Here is a 19098-nt window from a genome sequence, read left to right as displayed (position 1 = left end):
ACAATGGTAAGGCATGGGGGTGGGGAGATGGACAGGAAGGGCAAGGAGGAAGTAAGCAAGCCTGCACTGCCATTGTCTGTGCTGCATCATTTCAGAAGGCTCAACAGACCTGGAGAATGAGAAGTCAGAGAAGGTTTTAAACATTAAGAGGAACTGTCTGAATTCCACGTAATGTTTCTAGACTGTGGTTTTAAGAGGCAATATATCTTGTCAAGTTGGTTCAATATGTAAGAGCAGCAGGATATGCAAAAAACCAAAAACAAATTGTTTATATATTATGGTAGTGATTGACTCCTGTAATTGTGACATTCATTAAAGGATTAATGTAAAATAGTTTTCTGAAACTGCTAGGACAAAGGCCATTCCCCCAGGGTATGATCAGTTAATGGGAGTTATTCTGATGTAATATTCTGCAGGATAGCAAATGCTACATTGTGCAGATAAAGTACGGCGTAATAGCTCAGAAGTTTCTTTTACAAATGCGGCTAAATTTTTATTAAAAAAAACAAAAAAAATCTCCCCTCCTTTTACAATCACTCCAAACACAACATCAAGCAGTGGTTGTGTCTGGGGATGTAGGAAGGGGAGCAGTCACTGCGGATGCTAGTGCTTTTTCTGAAAATGAAAGCACACTAAAGTAGAGTTGTAAGGGGGAACAAGGGGGCGCCTAAGATAAACACTACAGGGCCCAATCTTGCTTCCTGGGAAGGCAATAGCTAAATGCTCATTATGTTCAGTAGTAGCAGGATTGGTCTCGGTCATGGTACTTAGTGTGTGGCTTGTGGCAGGACATACCGTACTTTTTCCGCTGTGCCTAAGGCAATATACGTTTTAGGCTTGGTATTAATGAGCCTCACATTCCTGACCCAGTATCATCTGGTTAATAAACACCCTGTGACTCATGTAAGAAAGGGACTGTGGATTGACAGAGGGGTGGATTAGATGATTTTATAAGTCAGACAGACAAGACTATCCCACCTCCTGATCTCCTCATCTGCTTTCTCAAGCAAGATCAGATACAGGCTCACCTTCCTTCTGCCTAGCAGGTAACAGCATGAGGGGTAGTAAATGGAAACCTGAAGAACAAGAGGGGTAGTCTGAAGTTCCATGGAACACACATTCTAGAAACAGTGACTTATTAAAGGAAAGGACACACAAGAAACCTGCATAACAGCCCTCCCCTCCCCAATTACCAGATTCTAAACCTTCCAGCTACGGTTCTCTTCCCTTTTGTTCACAACAAAAGAGGGGAATCTCACTTTCTAAAAGCATTGTGCCAGTCATTTACCTTAACAAGCAGTTCTGCCGGACCTTTATGTGCCCGGATTCCCTGGACTTCTCCTAGGAAACATGCAAAGAAATCACAGGCTAGACTCCAGTGCCAAGTGTATCCTGTTTTAATTGCATTGAGGTGAAAACAGGGATGAATTTGCCCAGCTGGATGTAATCCTGTGTAGTCCAAGGTATGCTCATGCACAACATATCACAGTATATATACCTCAGGTATGCAATAGCAGATTGTTTTACAGCTATGAACAGTATCTGCATAGGATGCTGTATTGATGCCACAAATACTAGGACTCTCCTCTACATACCCTAGGAGGAGATGGGAGTAACTTACTCAAATACAAACATCTGTCAAGGATGGTGTAAGTCAGTACCCTTATCAGAGTTGTGCAGCTGGAAGTGTCCGGCTGTGAAGGCAATGCTGCTGCTGGAGGTGACGCTGCCTTCAGAGCTAGGTGGCTGGAGAGCAGCAGCTGCTGCTGGCCAGAGCATTCATGTTGTTTGCGGTGCGGGAAGCCTATTTTTTAAAATCCTGTTCCTGTCCCGCAATTTCCAGTCCTGCCCTGTTGATATCCTGCTCCTGCAATTATGGCAGCGGGTCTGCTGGGGCCCCGGGGGATCCCAGTCCCACTACAGGGCTCTAGCCTGCTGTAAAACTAGACAACTATCTAAGTAAAGTTACCCTCTCCCCTGGAAGGGCTCTGGGTGAAAGCCACTGGTTTAGACAATGCCTCAGTGCGGGGCTCTGGGCTAAATGGCCCAGCGAGCTCCCTTCCAGTCCTGTACGTCCCCACCGCCAGACGCAAGCCGATGCTCTCGCAGGCGGCCATAGGCGGAGGAGGGGAGCAGTACTCGCCCCTACCTTTGTAGGGGAGGATTCACCTCGCCTGGCGGTGAGGCAGCGTCCGCACGGGCCCCGGCCCCGGTCGTGTGAGTGAGCGAGCGAGTGAGTGAGTGAGTACTGCCCCCCACCATGGGGCGGGCTCCCCTGGGGGAAGGAGAGGCGACATATCGCCCGTGGAGACAGCGCGCTGCGAACTCCGGAGGCGAGGGGCTCGGAAGCCTCGAGGTCGGCCGAGGCTGAGGTGGGTGCGGTGCCCGCCCAGACGCCGCGGCGCGGCGGGAGGCGGTGCCTGTCTGAGCGGTGAGCGCGCTCCTCCCGGCATCCCCCCCAAACCTCCAGCCAGGGCGGAGCGGAGCGGGCCGGGCATGAAGTGCTGCAGAGGCCGGGCGGGCTGCCGAGCATCTCCCGACCCCGACCTGGTCTGTGCAGCAAGCGGGGCGCTAACGGCGGGGAGCAGGCGAGGTAACAGGAGCCGGGGGCGCGGGGGAGTGCAAAGGGGCCGAGGGCTAGAACCGGGCTGGGCAGCGCCCGTGAGACGGGCGGAGGGACCCGTCCCCCATCCCGTGCAGCGCCTGAGAGCTCAGCGAGCCGCCTGGAGCCGGGGTCGGGTCTCTTGGGGGCTGTGGGAGCCGGGCTGGGCCGGTTCCCCGTCGGCTCCGGTTCTGCGGCTGCATCATCCCGGCGCCCCGTGAGTAGCGAGCCTTGCGCCTCCCTCTTCTCGCTGTGGGGGAATGAGGCTTAAAAAAAAACCCGGGCTCCCAGTCCTGTGTTTCAGCGACAAGACACCCCCCCGCCTTCACTCACTTACCCACCTTTCCCCCATAGGACCTTTGCTGGGTCGCTGAAACCTTACTTGGTGGGAGGGAGGGGGACACATGTGATTCATTCCGAGCTCATCCGGCTTACAAGCACCCGGAGATGATTCCTCCGAAATCCACATGTTGGAGCTTTTATTATTTTCTTTTTTCTGAGATCTTGTCAGCCTTTGCCTGGGCCTCGAGCCTTGTGTATCTGCAGCAGGTTTAAAATACGGTGTGAGAGGCCTGTGGTTAGTCTTGGGGACCTGTAAGAAGGCATAAAAACCTCATGTTATATCGCTGTAAATATTTACATTTGCACAAAGGAGTAAGAGCCATCCTCTGCAGTAAAGATCTTACCAGGCTCTAAATGCCTTTGAGACTTTTTTTTTTAAAAACCATCACCTGAAATTGAAGAACTTTAGGTTTCCTTAAGATGAGGAGCACAGAGTTGGTCAATGTAGGGAACCCTCCACTGTACTCAGGGTGTTACAGCAAATCAGGAATCTGATTGTACCCAGGGGACTGGCAAATATCAAACTAGAAAAAGCTAACTTTGTTGCTAACTTCATTTTTAGTAATTACAGGTGTTGTATTATAGTAGGTATAGAGTGTATATATATATATAGAGAGAGAGTTTTCCAACAGTTTTTCCAGAAGGGTCCAGAACAAATATACCTGTCTCTCAATTCAAAGGATCCTACTTTTTCAAAGTGTGCCTATCCACAGGCGTATTTGATAATGTAGGCTATTTTAGTGGACCCTAGTATTGCCTCAAGCCTTTTTACCTTTGGATTATTTTAGAATAGAAGACTAGAATTTCTCCAAAAATTGGTTGTTTAAAGATGGTTTACACACTTCGATCCCCACTTCCATCCTAATTGAGCTAATCTACCAGAAATTTTACTGGTGTGATCTAATGTCAGGTTATGTTTCCCCTCTGCCCTCGCCCCATAAATGTGAGGCAAATCAAATGAGAAATTTGGAAGATAAAAGGGTTTTAAAAAAAATAACTCACTTATGGGACATTTTCCTAACTCTTTTTTTTTTTTTTTTTTTTGGCTTGTCGTCACTTTAGAGGTCTTGGTTTAAAAACTCAAAATTCATCGTGTTCTGTTGGGTTTGGGTAGGACTGATGCCTTTAGCTAGTTTTGACAGGTTTCTAAAATGGTATAAAGATGTGGCAAATTTGCAAAGCAGTCTTGCAACATGTGATCTAGCTAAAAGCCTTTCTCCACCTCGGTTTTTAACATTCTAATCACTCCCTTTTCTTCCATTTTCTTATATAGTGACCCTGCAGTGTCTTCATAAAGGGATATTACAACTAATTTTATGTGGAAAAAAATGCAGAAACTAAATTATACAGAAAAATGTCTTGTTTAAGAACATAAACTGGGTTAAGAACATCATACTGGGTCAGACCAATGATCTATTTAACCCAGATACACAGAGCATGGGGTTGAGTCCCTGACCATCTTGGCTAATAGCCATTCATGGATCTATCTTCCATCAACCTTATCTAATTCTTTTTTAACCCAGTTATATTTTTGACCTTCACAACATCCCCTGGCCATGAGTTTCACAAGTTGACTGCGTTGTGTGAAGAAGTGCTTCCTTCTATTTGTCTTAAACCTGCTGCCTATTAATTTCATTGGGTGACCCCTGGCTCGTGTGTTATGTGAGGGGTAAAAAATACTTCCTTATTCACTTTCTCCCCATCATTCTTGATTTTATAGACCTCCCCTTAGTCATCTCATTTCTAAACTGAATAGTCTGAGTCTTCTTCATCTCTCCTCATATAGAAGCTGTTTCATAATCCTAATCATAGAATCATAGAATATTAGAGGTGGAAGGGACCTCAGGAGTCATCTAGTCCAACCCCCTGCTCAAAGCAGGACTAACCTCAGCTATATCATCCCAGCCAGGGCTTTGTCAAGCCTCAGCTTAAAAACCTCTAAGGATGGAGATTCCACCACCTCCCTAGGTAACCCATTCCAGTGCTTCACCACCCTCCTAGTGAAAAACTTTTTCCTAATGTCCAACCTAGACCTCCCGCCCTGCAACTTGAGACCGTTGCTCCTTGTTCTGTCATCTGCCACCACCGAGAACAGCCTAGCCCCATCCTCCCTGGAACCCCCTTTCAGGTAGTTAAAGGCTGCTATCAAACCCCCCTCATTCTTCTCTTTTGCAGACTAAACAAGCCCAGTTCCCTCAGCCTCTCCTCATAAGTCCTGTGCTCCAGCCCCCTAATCATTTTTGTTGCCCTCCGCTGGACTCTCTCCAACTTGTCCACATCCTTTTTGTAGTGGGTGGCCCAAAACTGGACACAATATTCTAAATGCGGCCTCACCAATGCCGAATAGAGGGGAATAATCACTTCCCGTGACCTGCTGGCAATGCCCCTCCTGATGCAGCCCAATATGCTATTAGCCTTCTTAACAACCAGGGCACACTGCTGACTCATATCCAGCTTTTTATCCACTGTTACCCCCAGGTCCTTTTCTGCAGAGCTGCTGCCCAGCTCGTCGGTCCCCAGTCTATAGCTGTGCATGGGATTCTTCCTTCCTAAGTGGAGGACTCTGCACTTTTCTTTGTTGAACCTCATTAGATTTCTTTTGGCCCAATCCTCCAGTTTGTTTAGGTCACTCTGTATCCTATCCCTACCTTGCAGAGTATCTACCACTCCCCCTAGCTTAGTGTCGTCCGCAAACTTGCTGAGGGTGCAATCTACCCCATCCTCAAGATCATTAATAAAGATGTTGAACAAAACTGGCCCCAGGACCGACCCCTGGGGAACTCCACTTGTGACTGGTTGCCAGCTAGACATGGAGCCATTGATCACTACTCGTTGAGCCCTATGCTCTAGCCAGTTCTCTATCCGTTTTATAGTCCATTCATCCAACCCATACTTCTTTAACTTGCTGGTAAGAATACTGTGAGAGACATTATCAAAAGCTTTTTTTTTTTTTTTTTTTTTTTTTTTCCCCCTTCTCTGTACTTTTTCCAATTGTAATATATCTTTTTTGAAATGGGATGATCAGAACTGCATGCAGTGTTCAAGGTGTGGGTGTACCATGGATTTATATAGTGGCATTATGACACTTTCTGTCTTATTATCTATTCCTTTCCTAATGGTTCCTAACATTCTGTTAGCTTTTTTGGCTGCTGCTGCAAACTGAGCAGATGTTTTCAGAGAACTATCCACAATTACTTCAAGATCTTTCTCTTTTGTATGTGTAGTTGGGATTATGTTTTCCAGTGTGCATTACTTTGTATTTATCAATATTGAATTTCATCTGCCATTTTGTTGCCCGGTCATCCAGTTTGGTGACATCACTTTGTAACTCAGTTCAGTCTGAAGCAGACTGTGAAATCTTGAGTAATTTTGTATAGTCTGCAAACTGTTTTTCCTTTTTTCCAGATCATCTGTGTGTATGTTGAACAGCATAGGTCCCAGTACAGATCCTTGGAGAGGTAAATTGCAGGGTCGTCTCTTAGGAAGGCTGACCATTTATTCCTACCCTTTGTTTCCTGTGTTTTAACCAATTATTGATCCATGAGAGGATCTTCCCTCTTATCCCATGACTCCTTACTTTATTTAAGAGCCTTTGGTGGCTTTCTGAAATTCCAAGTATGCTATATCCACTGGATCACTCTTGTCCATGTGTTTGTTGATCCCCTCAGAAAATTCTAATAGATTGGTGAGGCATGATTTCCCTTTGCAAAAGCCATGTTGACTCTTCACCATATTGTGTTCATCTGTATCTGATTATTCTGTTCTTTACTATAGTTTCAACCAATTTGCTAGGTAATTAGGTACCAGGCTTTGCCTGGTAAACTAGGCTTACCAGCTTGTAAGTGCCAGGATTGCCTCTGGAGTTTTTTTTAAAAATAAGTGTCACATTGGCTATCTTCCAGTCATCTGGTACAGAGACTGATTTAAGTGATAGGTTACATCCCACAACTCTGCAATTTCACATTTGAGTTCCTTTAGAACTCTTGGGTGAATACCATTTGGTCTTGGTGACTTTTGACTGTTTAATTTTTCTATTTGTTCTGAAACCTCTTGTGATGTTCCTCTCTGCAATCTGGACTGGTGTATCGCTGTGTCATCCTAATCCCTCACTCTTGGAGCCCGTCTCACTCTGCTCTGCTGTGTGAACCTCCACTCCTAGGCAGTTCACGCACAGCCACCTGCAAGCAAGCTTTTCTCAACTCAGTGAGTGAGTGCTTCTAGCCAGCCACTCCTGGGATTATGCAATAGTATGACCTCAGCCACCACCACTCTCCCAGATACAACCCTAGAACTGCTGTTTTACAGTGTTCAGTGCTGCCCACTGTAAGCTCATTGGTTCATCAATTTATCAAAAAAATTGATATGCACCTGCCTTGTTACTTCAAATGGAGTCTCTACATACCTTAAACCACATGCACTGCTTTAGATAAAACAAACATACAAACTTATTAAGTACAAAATCATTTTAAGTGATTATAAATCAGAGGAAAGCAGGTCAGATTTGATCAAAGGTAAATAAAAGACAAATCACATTCTAAACTAAGCTTAACACTTTCAGCAACTTTACAGTCTTAAATGATTCTCACCAGAGCCTGGCTGGTCCGCTTCCAGCCAGGTCCTCCCCCTGTTGTCAACGCCTCAGTTGCTTGATGTTTTTCATAGATGGGAATGGAAGAGAGAGCTCACAGCCAAAATGTCCCCCTTTTTACCATCTCTTGTGCCACCCCTCTGGGCCACATTGTGATTCTTTGTGTATTTGCTTGATGACGTCTGGGCTGGTCCTTTGTTCTTGGAATAATGAGCTGGGTTTTTTATACAAGTCTTAGTGAGGTGCGAATGGCCCTCCAGCTCTGTAAAGTTTTGCCTAGATCTACCTAAAGCCATGAGACACATATTTGGGAAGATTACATGGCGAAGCCTCATAACCATACACATGACATTGCAACAAACATACTACTACAACAGTAAGGTTCAGTATGCCATGAGCATTTCAGAAACATCGTACATGACATACTTTGCATTAAACAATACACAATTACATCACAAGAGTGAACATGAATGATATACAATTACACATTAAGGGTGTACATGAGGGTGCAGCGTGTCATGCCTCCTCTCCTAACACCTCAATCTGGAACAGTTCCACAGATTTGTTACCTAAAAAGAATGGCTCAGGTTTGGAAATCTCCCTCACATCCTCTGTAGTGAAGACCAATGCAAAGAATTAATTTAGCTTCTGTGCAATGGCCTTGTTTTCCTTGAGTGCTCCTTTAGCACCTTGATTGTCCAGTGGCCCCACTGTTTGGCAGGTTTCCTGCTTCTCAGGTACTTACATTTTTTTTTTTTTTGCTGTTTGTTTTTGTGTCTTTTACTAGTTGCTCTTCAAATGCTTCTTTTACTTTGTTGTTTAGTCATGGTGGCATTTTTTTGGTCCTCTTACTAGTCTATTTAATTTGGCGTATACATTTAATTTGAGCCTCCATTATGGAGTTTTAAAAAATGTTTCCATGGAGTTTGCAGACATTTCACTCTTGTGACCTGCATGCCCTAAATCACCTTCAGTAAACAAGATGCCCTTTTAATTGGCCCTATGTTCCTGTTAAATATATTAAAATTTTATAGCAGTCGCTCCTTTTTGTCCTAAATAGCTTGAAACAAAGGTAATCACAAACACACTCACCTGAATACACAATACAGGGTGGGAAAGTGATTTTGATCTGGCCAGCAATGGAGAAAACATGCTAAGGCTATATCTACACTACAGACCTTGCAGCAGCAAACCTGTACCGCTGCTGCAGCTGCACTCTTGTAGGATCTCCTGTGTAGCCGCTCTGTGCCGATGGGAGAGAGCTCTCCTGTTGGCATAATTAAACCACGCCCAGTGAGCGGAAATAGCTATGTTGGCAGTAGAGCATCTTCTGCTGACATAGTGCTGTCCATACTGGTGTTTTTGTTGGTGAAACTTATTTTGGTCGTGGGTTTTTTTTTTTTCTGATCAACAAAAGTTTTACTGACCTAGGTGCAGGTGTAGACATAATCTAGATAATTTTTGTAAGGCCTCACTTAACTATTCAAGTTGGGAAGGTAACATCACATGAATAAACATTTCTGTGGCTATTGCATCGAAGCTTTGCATTCTTCTTGATGGATTGCAATATTTTGCTCTCTGGGCATTTATGCTTATTACATCTGTTGTTTATTTATAAAGCTTTATTTGATAAAGCTACCCAGTGTTTTGTCACATGTATAACACCTAACTCCTTACTCCATGCAGCTTTTATGGGTTAAAGGCTAGGTGGGTCAAGCAAACTGCTGTTTCAAGAAAAAGAAATTTTGTGGCTGGAACACTTGAATTGCCAAAAACCTCATACAGCCAGCATCTATTTTTGTAGAAATTGTTGCAGTTTTTGTTAATCAGTATCTTTGATTTAGGACAAAAGTGTAGGGACTTACTTGGAGCAACCAGTGATGACTACTCATGGCCTCCTTGCATACTGGAGAGGGAAGTTGTAAGTGTATTATGCTCATTCTTCAGGCTTTGCATTAGGTTCTCAGTTACAATTACAGGTGTGTTAACCTATAGTGTCTTATGTGTTTTAGGACTTTGTTACCTTAAAGATCACTTTCCCTATTTATGCTAGTTCATATGCAGTAGTTATGTCACTCTTTTGTTGCTGTTCCTAGATACGTACTCTTCAAGGGTGTCTAGTGTCTGACTGGAACTTTTTCTCTCTGTCTCTGTATCAGAGCCTGAGTTGCTAGCCTTCAAATCACATTGAGACTTTCAGTCAGGCCTTTGCTGGATGGTTAAAAATGAAAGTAGTCTTAATTTACTATTTCTTTCCTGCTGAGATGTGTTCATATTTTGCAGCCTGTTGTAGATTGCTGTTAATTGCAGTTCATTTTGCATGTGGTGCACCATGGTGCCATAGGTTTGGGAGCACTATAAATTATTCTAAAGGGAAAAAGATTGGTTGGATGAGCTATAGTAGTTGGATATTTATTCCACTCTGACAAACTTTTCTTTCTTTCTTTCTTTCTTTTTTTTTTTTTTTAAGGAGAGCTCTTCTAGAGAACTGTTTACATTCTGTGTATGTGCATGCTGCTTTTCTGCAGGATTCTGAAGATGTGGCTAACCTAAGATAGCTTTAAAGAAGGATGTGTAGAATTAAAATCCAAACCTCAATACAGTCAGTATCTTGTCAATTGATTTTGTTTCAAGGACAATTTGAGCTACACACATTGTTTCCTCTATTTCCTTTGCTGTTGGAGGTTCTCTCCTTGTACTGGTTTTCCCTTGAGCTGAACAGCTCTGTTCATTTGTCATATCTTGGTCATTATTTCTGCAGTGGGAGCAACAGAGCAAGACACCAAGAGTATCATGAATGATTGAAAGGGAACATGCATTCAAACACTCTCTGTCTTAGATGGAAGTTATCTGCCATCTATGAAGGGTGAAAGCAGATCATAATGAGGTTCAATTAATGCCATTGCTGATCTGTAACAGATGTCACTGTTGAACCTCACAAGTCTCTCTTCCCTCAAAAGGAGGAGGCATGGTTCTTGTCTCATGTTTCCAGACCTTGCCACTCTAGTGTGTCCTTTGAAGTCCTTCTGTGTGGCAACTCTTCTATGTTCTTGGCATCCTACCAAATGGGAATACTTTACCTTGCTTTTTAATAGTCCATCTTGTATTCATAATGCCCTTGACCACAAGAAGATTTTTCTAGCAAAATGCTTTATATATTGAACCACATATTGGTTTAGCTTTGCAACAGTTTCTAGGAGTAAATAGCTTCTGCACACACAAATTACATAACTGCTGTCTGCTGCTAGCCTGAAAGGGAGGGATGAAGGGAAGGAGCCCTCCATGAAGAGGAAAAATATTGGGGTAAAGGAACTTAGGGAAGATGTAGAAGAGAATATGGAGGAAGACAGGGAAGATACAAGTGGGGACTTACTGTTAGTATCCCCTAACTTTTCTCTGAATTGTAGTTAAGTGAAGTTCATGAGTGAGCTTCTTTTGGTAATGTAGTAAACCACCATAGATTTAGCTATAAAGCAAGAGCCATACAAATATACTTCCATTGGGGGGAGATCTTATTCCTTACTTTTAAATATTTCCTTACATACTGTCTCTTAAAATTCTGTAGGAAACAACATTCCTTGTCAGGGGTTCCCACTGAGGTATCCTGCTTGGTGGCCTTTTAGGATATGAAAGTGATTTTAAAGGTATTAAAAGGCCATTTGAGAGTAATAATATTCAGTAGTAAAACAGCATTGTGCCACTGAGATGCTGGTATGTGGCATGGAGCTAAGTGGGCATGCTGGGGAGTATGAACCTGGAATTGTCATGTACTAGAAAACACTGCACTGCAGCTCTCTCTCATTCTTCTCTCCCAAGCCTTCTATTTTTTCTGCCTAATAATGGCCTGAAACAGAAACATGGGTTTTAATAAATATTTTCTGTTCTCAGTATGTGTTTTTCTAACCTTGACACAGCTTTAGTTTTGTTCAATAATATTTTTCCACATTCTGCATTTTTCCTATGTGGTTCCTCTTCAGTTAGATGGAGACTGATAAGTTTGGTGCCAGTTAAGACTAGGTGGAGTGTTTGTAGAGACATTTTATCTGTATTGTTTACATAGCACAAGTAGCATTCTAGATATTTATATTGGCAAACAAGCAGCCCCTGTCTTGAAGGTCCACCAGTCATAACTGAGGATATAAAATAAGGCTAGAGGATAGCTGTATATAACTGAGTGAACTGTTATGTGCATGTATTAATACCACATTTTGCAGTATTTACCATTTAGTAAAAACAAGTGTGCCTTCAGGAGAGGCTTGAAAGTGGGGAACAGACTGTCAGTGTGAAGTTCCCCACATAAAGGGCTATATGGGAAAATGTAGACTAAAGTGTGACAACATTGTTGCAGGTGTCTTTAGCAGGGCAGAGGATGGTAACAGACGAAAGCAGAGGTAGATAGAAGCTAAATCGTGTAGGACCTTGTAGGCAAGGAGCTTAAACTTGTGGTGGTGGCGGCAAGTGAAGGGATTTGAACAGTGGCCGGACTAGGGATTTCCAAGTATTTAAATTTGCCTCTGAGACTAGCATTAGAACATAACCCTGAGTGACTTTTGTTTGGAATTGGTAAAGAAAGTTTAAATGCATCATCTTTCTGCAGGATTAGATTTTGTGTGTGAATAAGTTAAACATTTTGATGAGGTCACTAAGATTTTGTCTACACTGTGAAACAGACCATATTTTGAAAGCTGTTTCAGTGGAAGCAGTTATACTGGCCAGTGCGGGTAAGTTAAGAATACCTTAAACACTGCAATTATTTCCTGAAATTATGTTTAAGATGAGTTCTTGCAGCACATATCTTGTTTCATAGTGTAAGTTTGGGCCTTAAAATATTATATGATGATATATCTTGTCTAGACAAAACTAAGAATAAATACACAGTATTTTCAAAATAGCATTTAGATGTCCTAGTAATGGTTACACTAACCTCTAACTAAATGAGGATACAGCATCCCCCCCAGAAAGGGCTGCTATCTTAAACATATTTGCAGCAGGTGTCCAGATTGATTCACAGAAATGAAAAAATATCAGTTTTGAAACTGATCCCTAATGTTTCTATTCTAATGATAATCCTTGTTCTTTCAATCCTAATTTGCATAATCAAATTGTCATGACAACACCTGGTTTGATTGTTAGCTTTTTTTTATGTTTAAGACAATTACATTTTTGGAAGATTTACTCTTATTTGTGATTAGCCAGTCTAATCATTTAGATTCGACTATAAATAGTTACAATTTAGCTTTCTTTAAAAGCATATACCGAATAGACTAAATTTAAAATATGCGTTTTTTTTCAAAGTCCATTTTTACTACAACACCAACAAGAAATTGGCCAGTATAATAACAAGGCAAAGGGTGGTTCTAAGTTTGAAGGAGGGATAGAAAAAGTAACTTGAATTCTTTGGGGTTTTTTTGGAGATGGGGAGGGGAAGAAAAGGTTGGGATAGGCATAAACTGGGTCTGTCAAAAGAAGCTGTACTGATGTTGGTTGTTGTAGTGATGGAAGTTCTTGCTCTGTGTGTGTGAATTCCCTCCCTTACTTTAAGCTTGGCATCAGCTAGTCAAGAAGCTGAGCCGACTGGAGAAATTGTGGGATAAAAGAGGATGGAGATGTTTTCTAAACATAGGACTGCTTATTAAACTAGAATAGCAAAGCTACATAGACTAAATCAACAAATTCACCTTCATAGCTGTTTATAATTACAGTAGAATTAGCTCCTCAAGTCTCCAGCAGGCAATTTTAATCAGGAAATCTTTTGCCTATATCTTCACTAGCAAATAACATCCTTGAATGAGCATCCTCTTGCCAGATAGGTAGTTTTTCCAGAATTACCTGGAACATAGAAGAGCTGGTATGATTTAGGGCTTTAGACTCCTCCTATTCCCAGTATGTCCTGCTAAAAGGAAAGAAATAGTTAGACCTTGCCTCCCCTTCCTAGGTTTCTATGGGGGAAGAGGCTATGTTATACCATGCTGTGAGTGTATTGGAGCAAATTTTCCATAACCTATTTTCTGGTTGACTTCTTTCCTTTGAAAATAAATGCTAGGTAATAACCGGGGGGAAAGGGGAGTCCCGAACTTTTCAGGGCTTTGGGTCAGAACTCTTAACAGCATTTGGGGAGAATAAGTTGAGTTTTTTTAAATACAATTTTTTTTTTTTTTTGGAAGCTCCTTTCTTTTGCTTGTGGTGGTATACTCTGTCACACAGATGTTCCTATGTGGAATGGCTTTTCCAAATATGACTGTTTGACTGTATTATACCATTACTTATAGCTAATGGTTTACTCTGACATAATAAATATTTAATATTTAAACAAATCTTTTTAAAAAAAGGATTAAGGGAAGATTTGCAATAATACAGCAGACATATTTGATTATATAATAAGGGAAACTGGCTTTTAAATGCAGTCAATATTTTTATTTATGTAAAGAGAACTATTTTTGGATATTTATTTAATTTTCCCTTTTATTTTCTTTTATGCGAAGAGATAGAGGCTCATAGTAGACATAATGTAAACAGGCTATATTCAATTCCAGTAAATGGCTTACATTCCATTTCAGTGTAGGTCATGTATTTATCTCCCTTGGTTTAAAATATTTAAAATGGCTTGAAAACGTAAAAAAAATGTTCTAAGTACATTAGATTGGAATGCTTTAATTAACCTACATTGTAGCATATAATGTTAACAATATAACAAAGTAAGGATTTGATTTTTTTTTAAAAAGGAAGTATCTATAACCGCATGAACAAAAAGTGAGTAAAAATTACCATAATTGCACGGACAAATTGCCTGTTTATATTTGTATGCTCAGTTAGATGTATCTATTAATTACTTTCAGGCACAAATACCTGAATTGTGTGCATAATTATATGTTGGACCTACTGAAAATCAGACTCTAAATACCTTGTCTGTGGCCTTTTTCCTCTTTACTAGGTTAGTGCCAGAATCAATTTCAAGACAGGTTTACTTTTGGAATGATATACCTCTAATTAAGTTACTGTTATAAAGAAAATATAGTGCAAGATAAACTAGTTGCTTTTTCTGCTAGATCAACTGCTTTGCCAAATCTCACCTAGACTTGCATCTTTGTTCTCTGCAGTAGGCCACTGAAATGTGCACTCAGGATTTAGTGATTGGCAAGGACATATAAAAACGATAGTACTTTTTTAGGAAAAGTGTAGGCTCTCTTATGAAACTTAGATAATCCAATCAGATGTTAGATTTTGAATGCAAGCTAGTGCATTAATTTGCATTGAAATTAAAGACCAATTTGTATTTAATCAGGTTGTTTCACTCTAAACTTGTATATTTCTGTATTTCAGAATTGTTATTAGTATGTTCTTGTGTCTGTAAGTGTTAAAGGCCAGCAGTAATTCTTTATGAGAAGGAGGAAGGAGAAGATTTCCTTGGGACTTGAGATGTAAAGTGTTCAACTCTGAAGTCAAAGGAAATAAATATGAACCATTCAGAAATTTTATCCACACTTTTTCCACTTCTGTATTCTTGGGCACTTTTAAAAACAATTAGTTATGGAAGAGGAAAGAATGAACCTTAATTTAATTGAAATGTGTTTTTATTGTAATAAACCTGTCATCTTCACTTCTTCCACCTATGCTTTTTCTTTCTTTATCCACTTCCTGTACCCTTTCTTGATCTTTCCAATTCTACTGACAAGCATCCATGATCTTTGCAGTTCTTCTGCTCTGCTTCCCCACAACTTCCTCCCCTTGCAAATCAGCACCATGTATTTTTCTTTCCACCCTTTTCTTCTTTTAAGATACTTTGAGACCATCACTTGTTCAAATGTCATGTTTTACCATCCCAAGATTTACCTGTATTCACAATCATATAGCTTACCAACACAAGGTAGGAAAAGAGGGATATTGGAGGTTACACAAGTCAGTCCTATGCTCCAAGTAGAAAGAAGGCTTGATATGAAGATTTAGACAAAAAGTTATTGATATTGTTAATTTTTAGCTGTCTGTAATTTTGTTTTAGATTGGGACTGGAGTTATAGAGAATACACAACAATTCCACAATGGAAGAAAGGGCAAATGGTTCACTAGCTGAATACTGTCCCATCAAGGAACCAGGCAAGACAGATTCAAGTGAGAACTGTGAAATGTCTGAAAGAAACCAAGAAACAATGCAGCTGAAGAAGGAAATCTCCTTGCTCAATGGAATCAGCCTCATTGTAGGCAACATGATTGGTTCAGGTATCTTTGTCTCTCCCAAAGGAGTTCTCATCTACAGTGCCTCCTATGGATTGTCGCTAATAATCTGGGCAATGGGGGGGATTTTTTCAGTGTTTGGAGCTCTCTGCTATGCTGAACTGGGAACCACTATTACCAAGTCAGGAGCCAGCTATGCATATATCTTGGAGGCCTTTGGGAGCTTTATTGCTTTTATTCGCTTGTGGACCTCACTATTGATCGTTGAGCCAACTAGTCAGGCAATTATTGCAATAACCTTTGCCAACTACATTGTGCAGCCTGTCTTCCCTTCTTGTGAGCCTCCTTATGTTGCCTGTCGTCTCATCGCAGCTGCTTGTATATGTAAGTATTATGTGAAAAGCAATGTGGTTATTACATTGATGATGAACATCTATCATATATAGTCCAGTTTAGATTCCAGAACTGTAGCATTCTGAATCTAGAATGATTTGAATTAGAGTAGGGAAAGGAAATGGTTTCCAAGTAATCAGCAACATAGATTGGATGTGCATGATGACAATATTTTGACGTCTTAATTTAAAAGCAGAACAAAAGGCAAGATCTTTCACTCTTAGCTAAAACTTAGCTCAAGCTCTGATTCTTCCTGGAGGAATTTTTAATAATCTAGAAAAGGGGTTCTCAAACTTTTTTGCTGGGACCCCCTTTGAAAATATTTCAGGCTGTGGCAGCTCCCCCCAAAAGTGATGACCCCCCTGAGCAATGCCACCCTTACCAGCAAGCGTGGGGGCTGACAGCTCATGACCCCTCCCATAATAACCTCGTGACCCTCTCAAGGGTCATAACTCCCAGTTTGAGAACCCCTGACTTAGAAGAAAATATAAAGCAACCACTTGTTAATGGCTGGCAGAATTTATCAGTGGCATCTTTAAACAGAAAGGCTGGGTTTGTGTAATTTCCTGTGTGTCTTTGCCTCCCTCCTTGACTTCCAGAAAACTCGATTTCTTATCAGAAATCTTGTGTGCTTTCAAACACAAACTATTCACTTTTAAACTTCACTTTCAGGGAATAGCTTTATTGACAGAGACCTATCTTTTGGGACTCGTGCAAGCCCACTGTGCTAATCAGTATAGACAATACAGGTGCCTCATCTTAGCTTAGTTAAGACTCAATGAAATGTGATGCTGCTGAATGCTTAGGATGAATTAATTTGTCAAATAAAGATGCAAACCCGGATGTTGGAAATCAACAGACACACATTAGGTGTAGAGATGAAAATAACGTTGAGAAAATTATTATGGAAGGAATAGTGGAGGGTCATTGTAGAAGGGAATGATAAGTGAGGAGATGGGTGGATCATGTGTGGCAGATCACTGGCAAGTCAGCTACTGAGTGCTCAAAATTAGCCATGGTGAAGGCTTTAGAAAATTCTGCTGTGATGTCACTGATATTTGGACATGAATAAGTAAATAAATCCATTTATCTTTAAAATACCGACAGTCATTCAAGAAGATCCTCCTTTGTTGAACAGAGATGCATTCTGTTCTTCAGCTCAGTTTTGAAAATTTACAGGGTGAAAATACTGTGTATAACAGAGTAAATGCTTCAAATATTTAGCCTTAATTAACAGCCAACTAGTTCCATTAATTTGTTCCATTTAGGGGACTGGCAGAGGTACTAGTCTATTGACATAGCTGTAATGCTCTTTCTCAAAACTGTCTACATTTGATCAGAGAACGGAGAATTCAGAGGTGTAACGTGTGATCCAAACATGAAATCTCTGGAAATGTGTGTTTTTTTTAAAGATGCTATCTGCTTCCTCGCCCCTATTTTTGCATGTTAGGGTTAATTTGCCAAAGATGTGAACATCATACATTGTTTTCTACTCATGTGCATTATCTGCTACAGCTTAAGGTTTTGGGGCTTTGTCAAATTCATAATTAAATTTTAAACTGTTAGTCTAGACTGGCAAAATTCTATTTGCCTAGGATAAGTAATTTTTTTTTTTTGAGGTGGGGGCAGGGTGGATTGATTTAAATCAATGATTTCAATAATTTAAATCCACAAGCAAAGAAACCTTGATTAAAATAATGGATTTTTAATCTTGTTTTGTATTTCTACTTTTTAGTTCTTTTCTTAAAGGTTGATTCTCATTGATTGGTGTGACCATTAAAACATGGTGACTTGCAACTAAATATAGCCTTTATTAATACTAAATTTATATTAATTTTAGTACTTTTAGCTAACCTAGAGAATGTTATATGTATACACGCTTAAACTATTCTATATCTTAACATACTTTTATTCAGATTCTTAATTTTTACACTTTTACATTGTTAGATGGTGCATGAAATTTATTTATTACAGAGTGATCAATTTTTATTTGTGATTTGTGTCAAGCTGCATTTAAAAGACATCAAAATAAAATTAAAAATGCGCAAAACCAGCATTTTCAAATTATTAAATGAAACTACCTGAAGTGTGGTGTATACACAAGAAAAAAATCACAGCATGTTTCTCATTTAAAATGGTTTAAAAAACAAACAAAGTATTAGCTATATTTAAAGAATTAGACTGACTGTTTCTGATCACCATGTCCTTAAAGATTTTAGGACTAGTAGATCTCATTCTCATTGTTTTTATTTATAGATTTGGAAGAAAAATAAGCTTTTTCAACTTCCAAACAGTTTCTCAACTTTGATTGAACTCTAGTTATTCAACTGAACTGGCTGAATAAATTTAAATTAAGAAAATTTTCTCTCAGTGCCTGCAGAAGAAGCTATTGCTGTCAAAAAGCTGGTTTAGTACTTAGCTACTGACATCACATTTAAATTTAAAAATCCAGCTTTTTTATTTTAAAAAAATATATTTTTATTCACCCTAGATGGGTGAGTGAAGTTTCACTAATCTTTCCTTCTCTATCTTACACATGAGAAAATACTTTTTGTGCCTAAAATTGTAAATTGCATGCTTTTATAAGGCTCTCATAATTGAAAACCCCCTTTCATACAATAAGGAAACTGATCTCATGGATCAGTAACTGGTTAAAAGATAGAAAACAAAAGGTAGGAATAAACCAGAGGTCCTCCAACTGTGGGTGTGCCCACCTAGGTTGGTGCAGAGGAATGTTCGGAGGTGCACAGCCAGGCCTGGGCCTGTCTCCACAGGGGGCGGGGAGGAAATGCCATACAGTCCTGCTCTACTCCAAGCTCTGCTCCGGGCCTGGCTGCGGCTTCGGCCCCTGGCCTAGCTGCAGCCTCCAGTTGCCATGCGCAGCCTCGGTGCCTGGCCCGTGGCCTCCCTGCTCCCAGCCTCGGGTTGCCGCGCTTCCAGCTGCAGCCCCCGGCCCTGACCATGGCCCCACTTCCTGTCCCAACTGGGTGGAGGGCAGAGGGGT

At 40.8% G+C, this 19098-nt stretch overlaps 1 protein-coding gene and 1 long non-coding RNA gene across 5 annotated transcripts in view; one reads left to right on the top strand and one right to left on the bottom strand.

Annotated features, from left to right (window-relative positions):
• Window positions 1-943: 943 nt before the first annotated feature.
• Window positions 944-2208, bottom strand: LOC137155458 (uncharacterized). The gene is made up of 3 exons (XR_010920476.1): window positions 2150-2208; window positions 1289-1341; window positions 944-1076 (listed from the first exon to the last, which is right to left on the bottom strand). It is a non-coding gene; the product is annotated as an uncharacterized lncRNA (long non-coding RNA).
• A 74-nt stretch (window positions 2209-2282) lies between these two features.
• The window catches only part of SLC7A6 (solute carrier family 7 member 6), a 56541-nt gene continuing 39725 nt past the window's right edge, over window positions 2283-19098 (top strand). The window contains exons 1-3 of one of the 4 annotated variants that reach the window (XM_067551722.1): window positions 2409-2431; window positions 6350-6402; window positions 15529-16085. In XM_067551722.1, the coding sequence (XP_067407823.1) occupies window positions 15569-16085 (517 nt within the window). In that variant the 5' untranslated portion in view covers window positions 2409-2431; window positions 6350-6402; window positions 15529-15568. The other 3 variants (XM_067551711.1, XM_067551727.1, XM_067551706.1) reach the window with 3 other exon arrangements.

The sequence above is a fragment of the Emydura macquarii genome, unplaced genomic scaffold (genome assembly GCF_026122565.2).
Source record: "Emydura macquarii macquarii isolate MOO-44397 ecotype Brisbane River unplaced genomic scaffold, CSIRO-AGI_Emac_v2 contig_295, whole genome shotgun sequence".
NCBI classification, from domain to species: domain Eukaryota; kingdom Metazoa; phylum Chordata; order Testudines; family Chelidae; genus Emydura; species Emydura macquarii.
The sequence above is the reverse complement of the archived record's forward strand: the minus strand, read 5'-3'. Positions and strand labels throughout refer to the sequence as shown.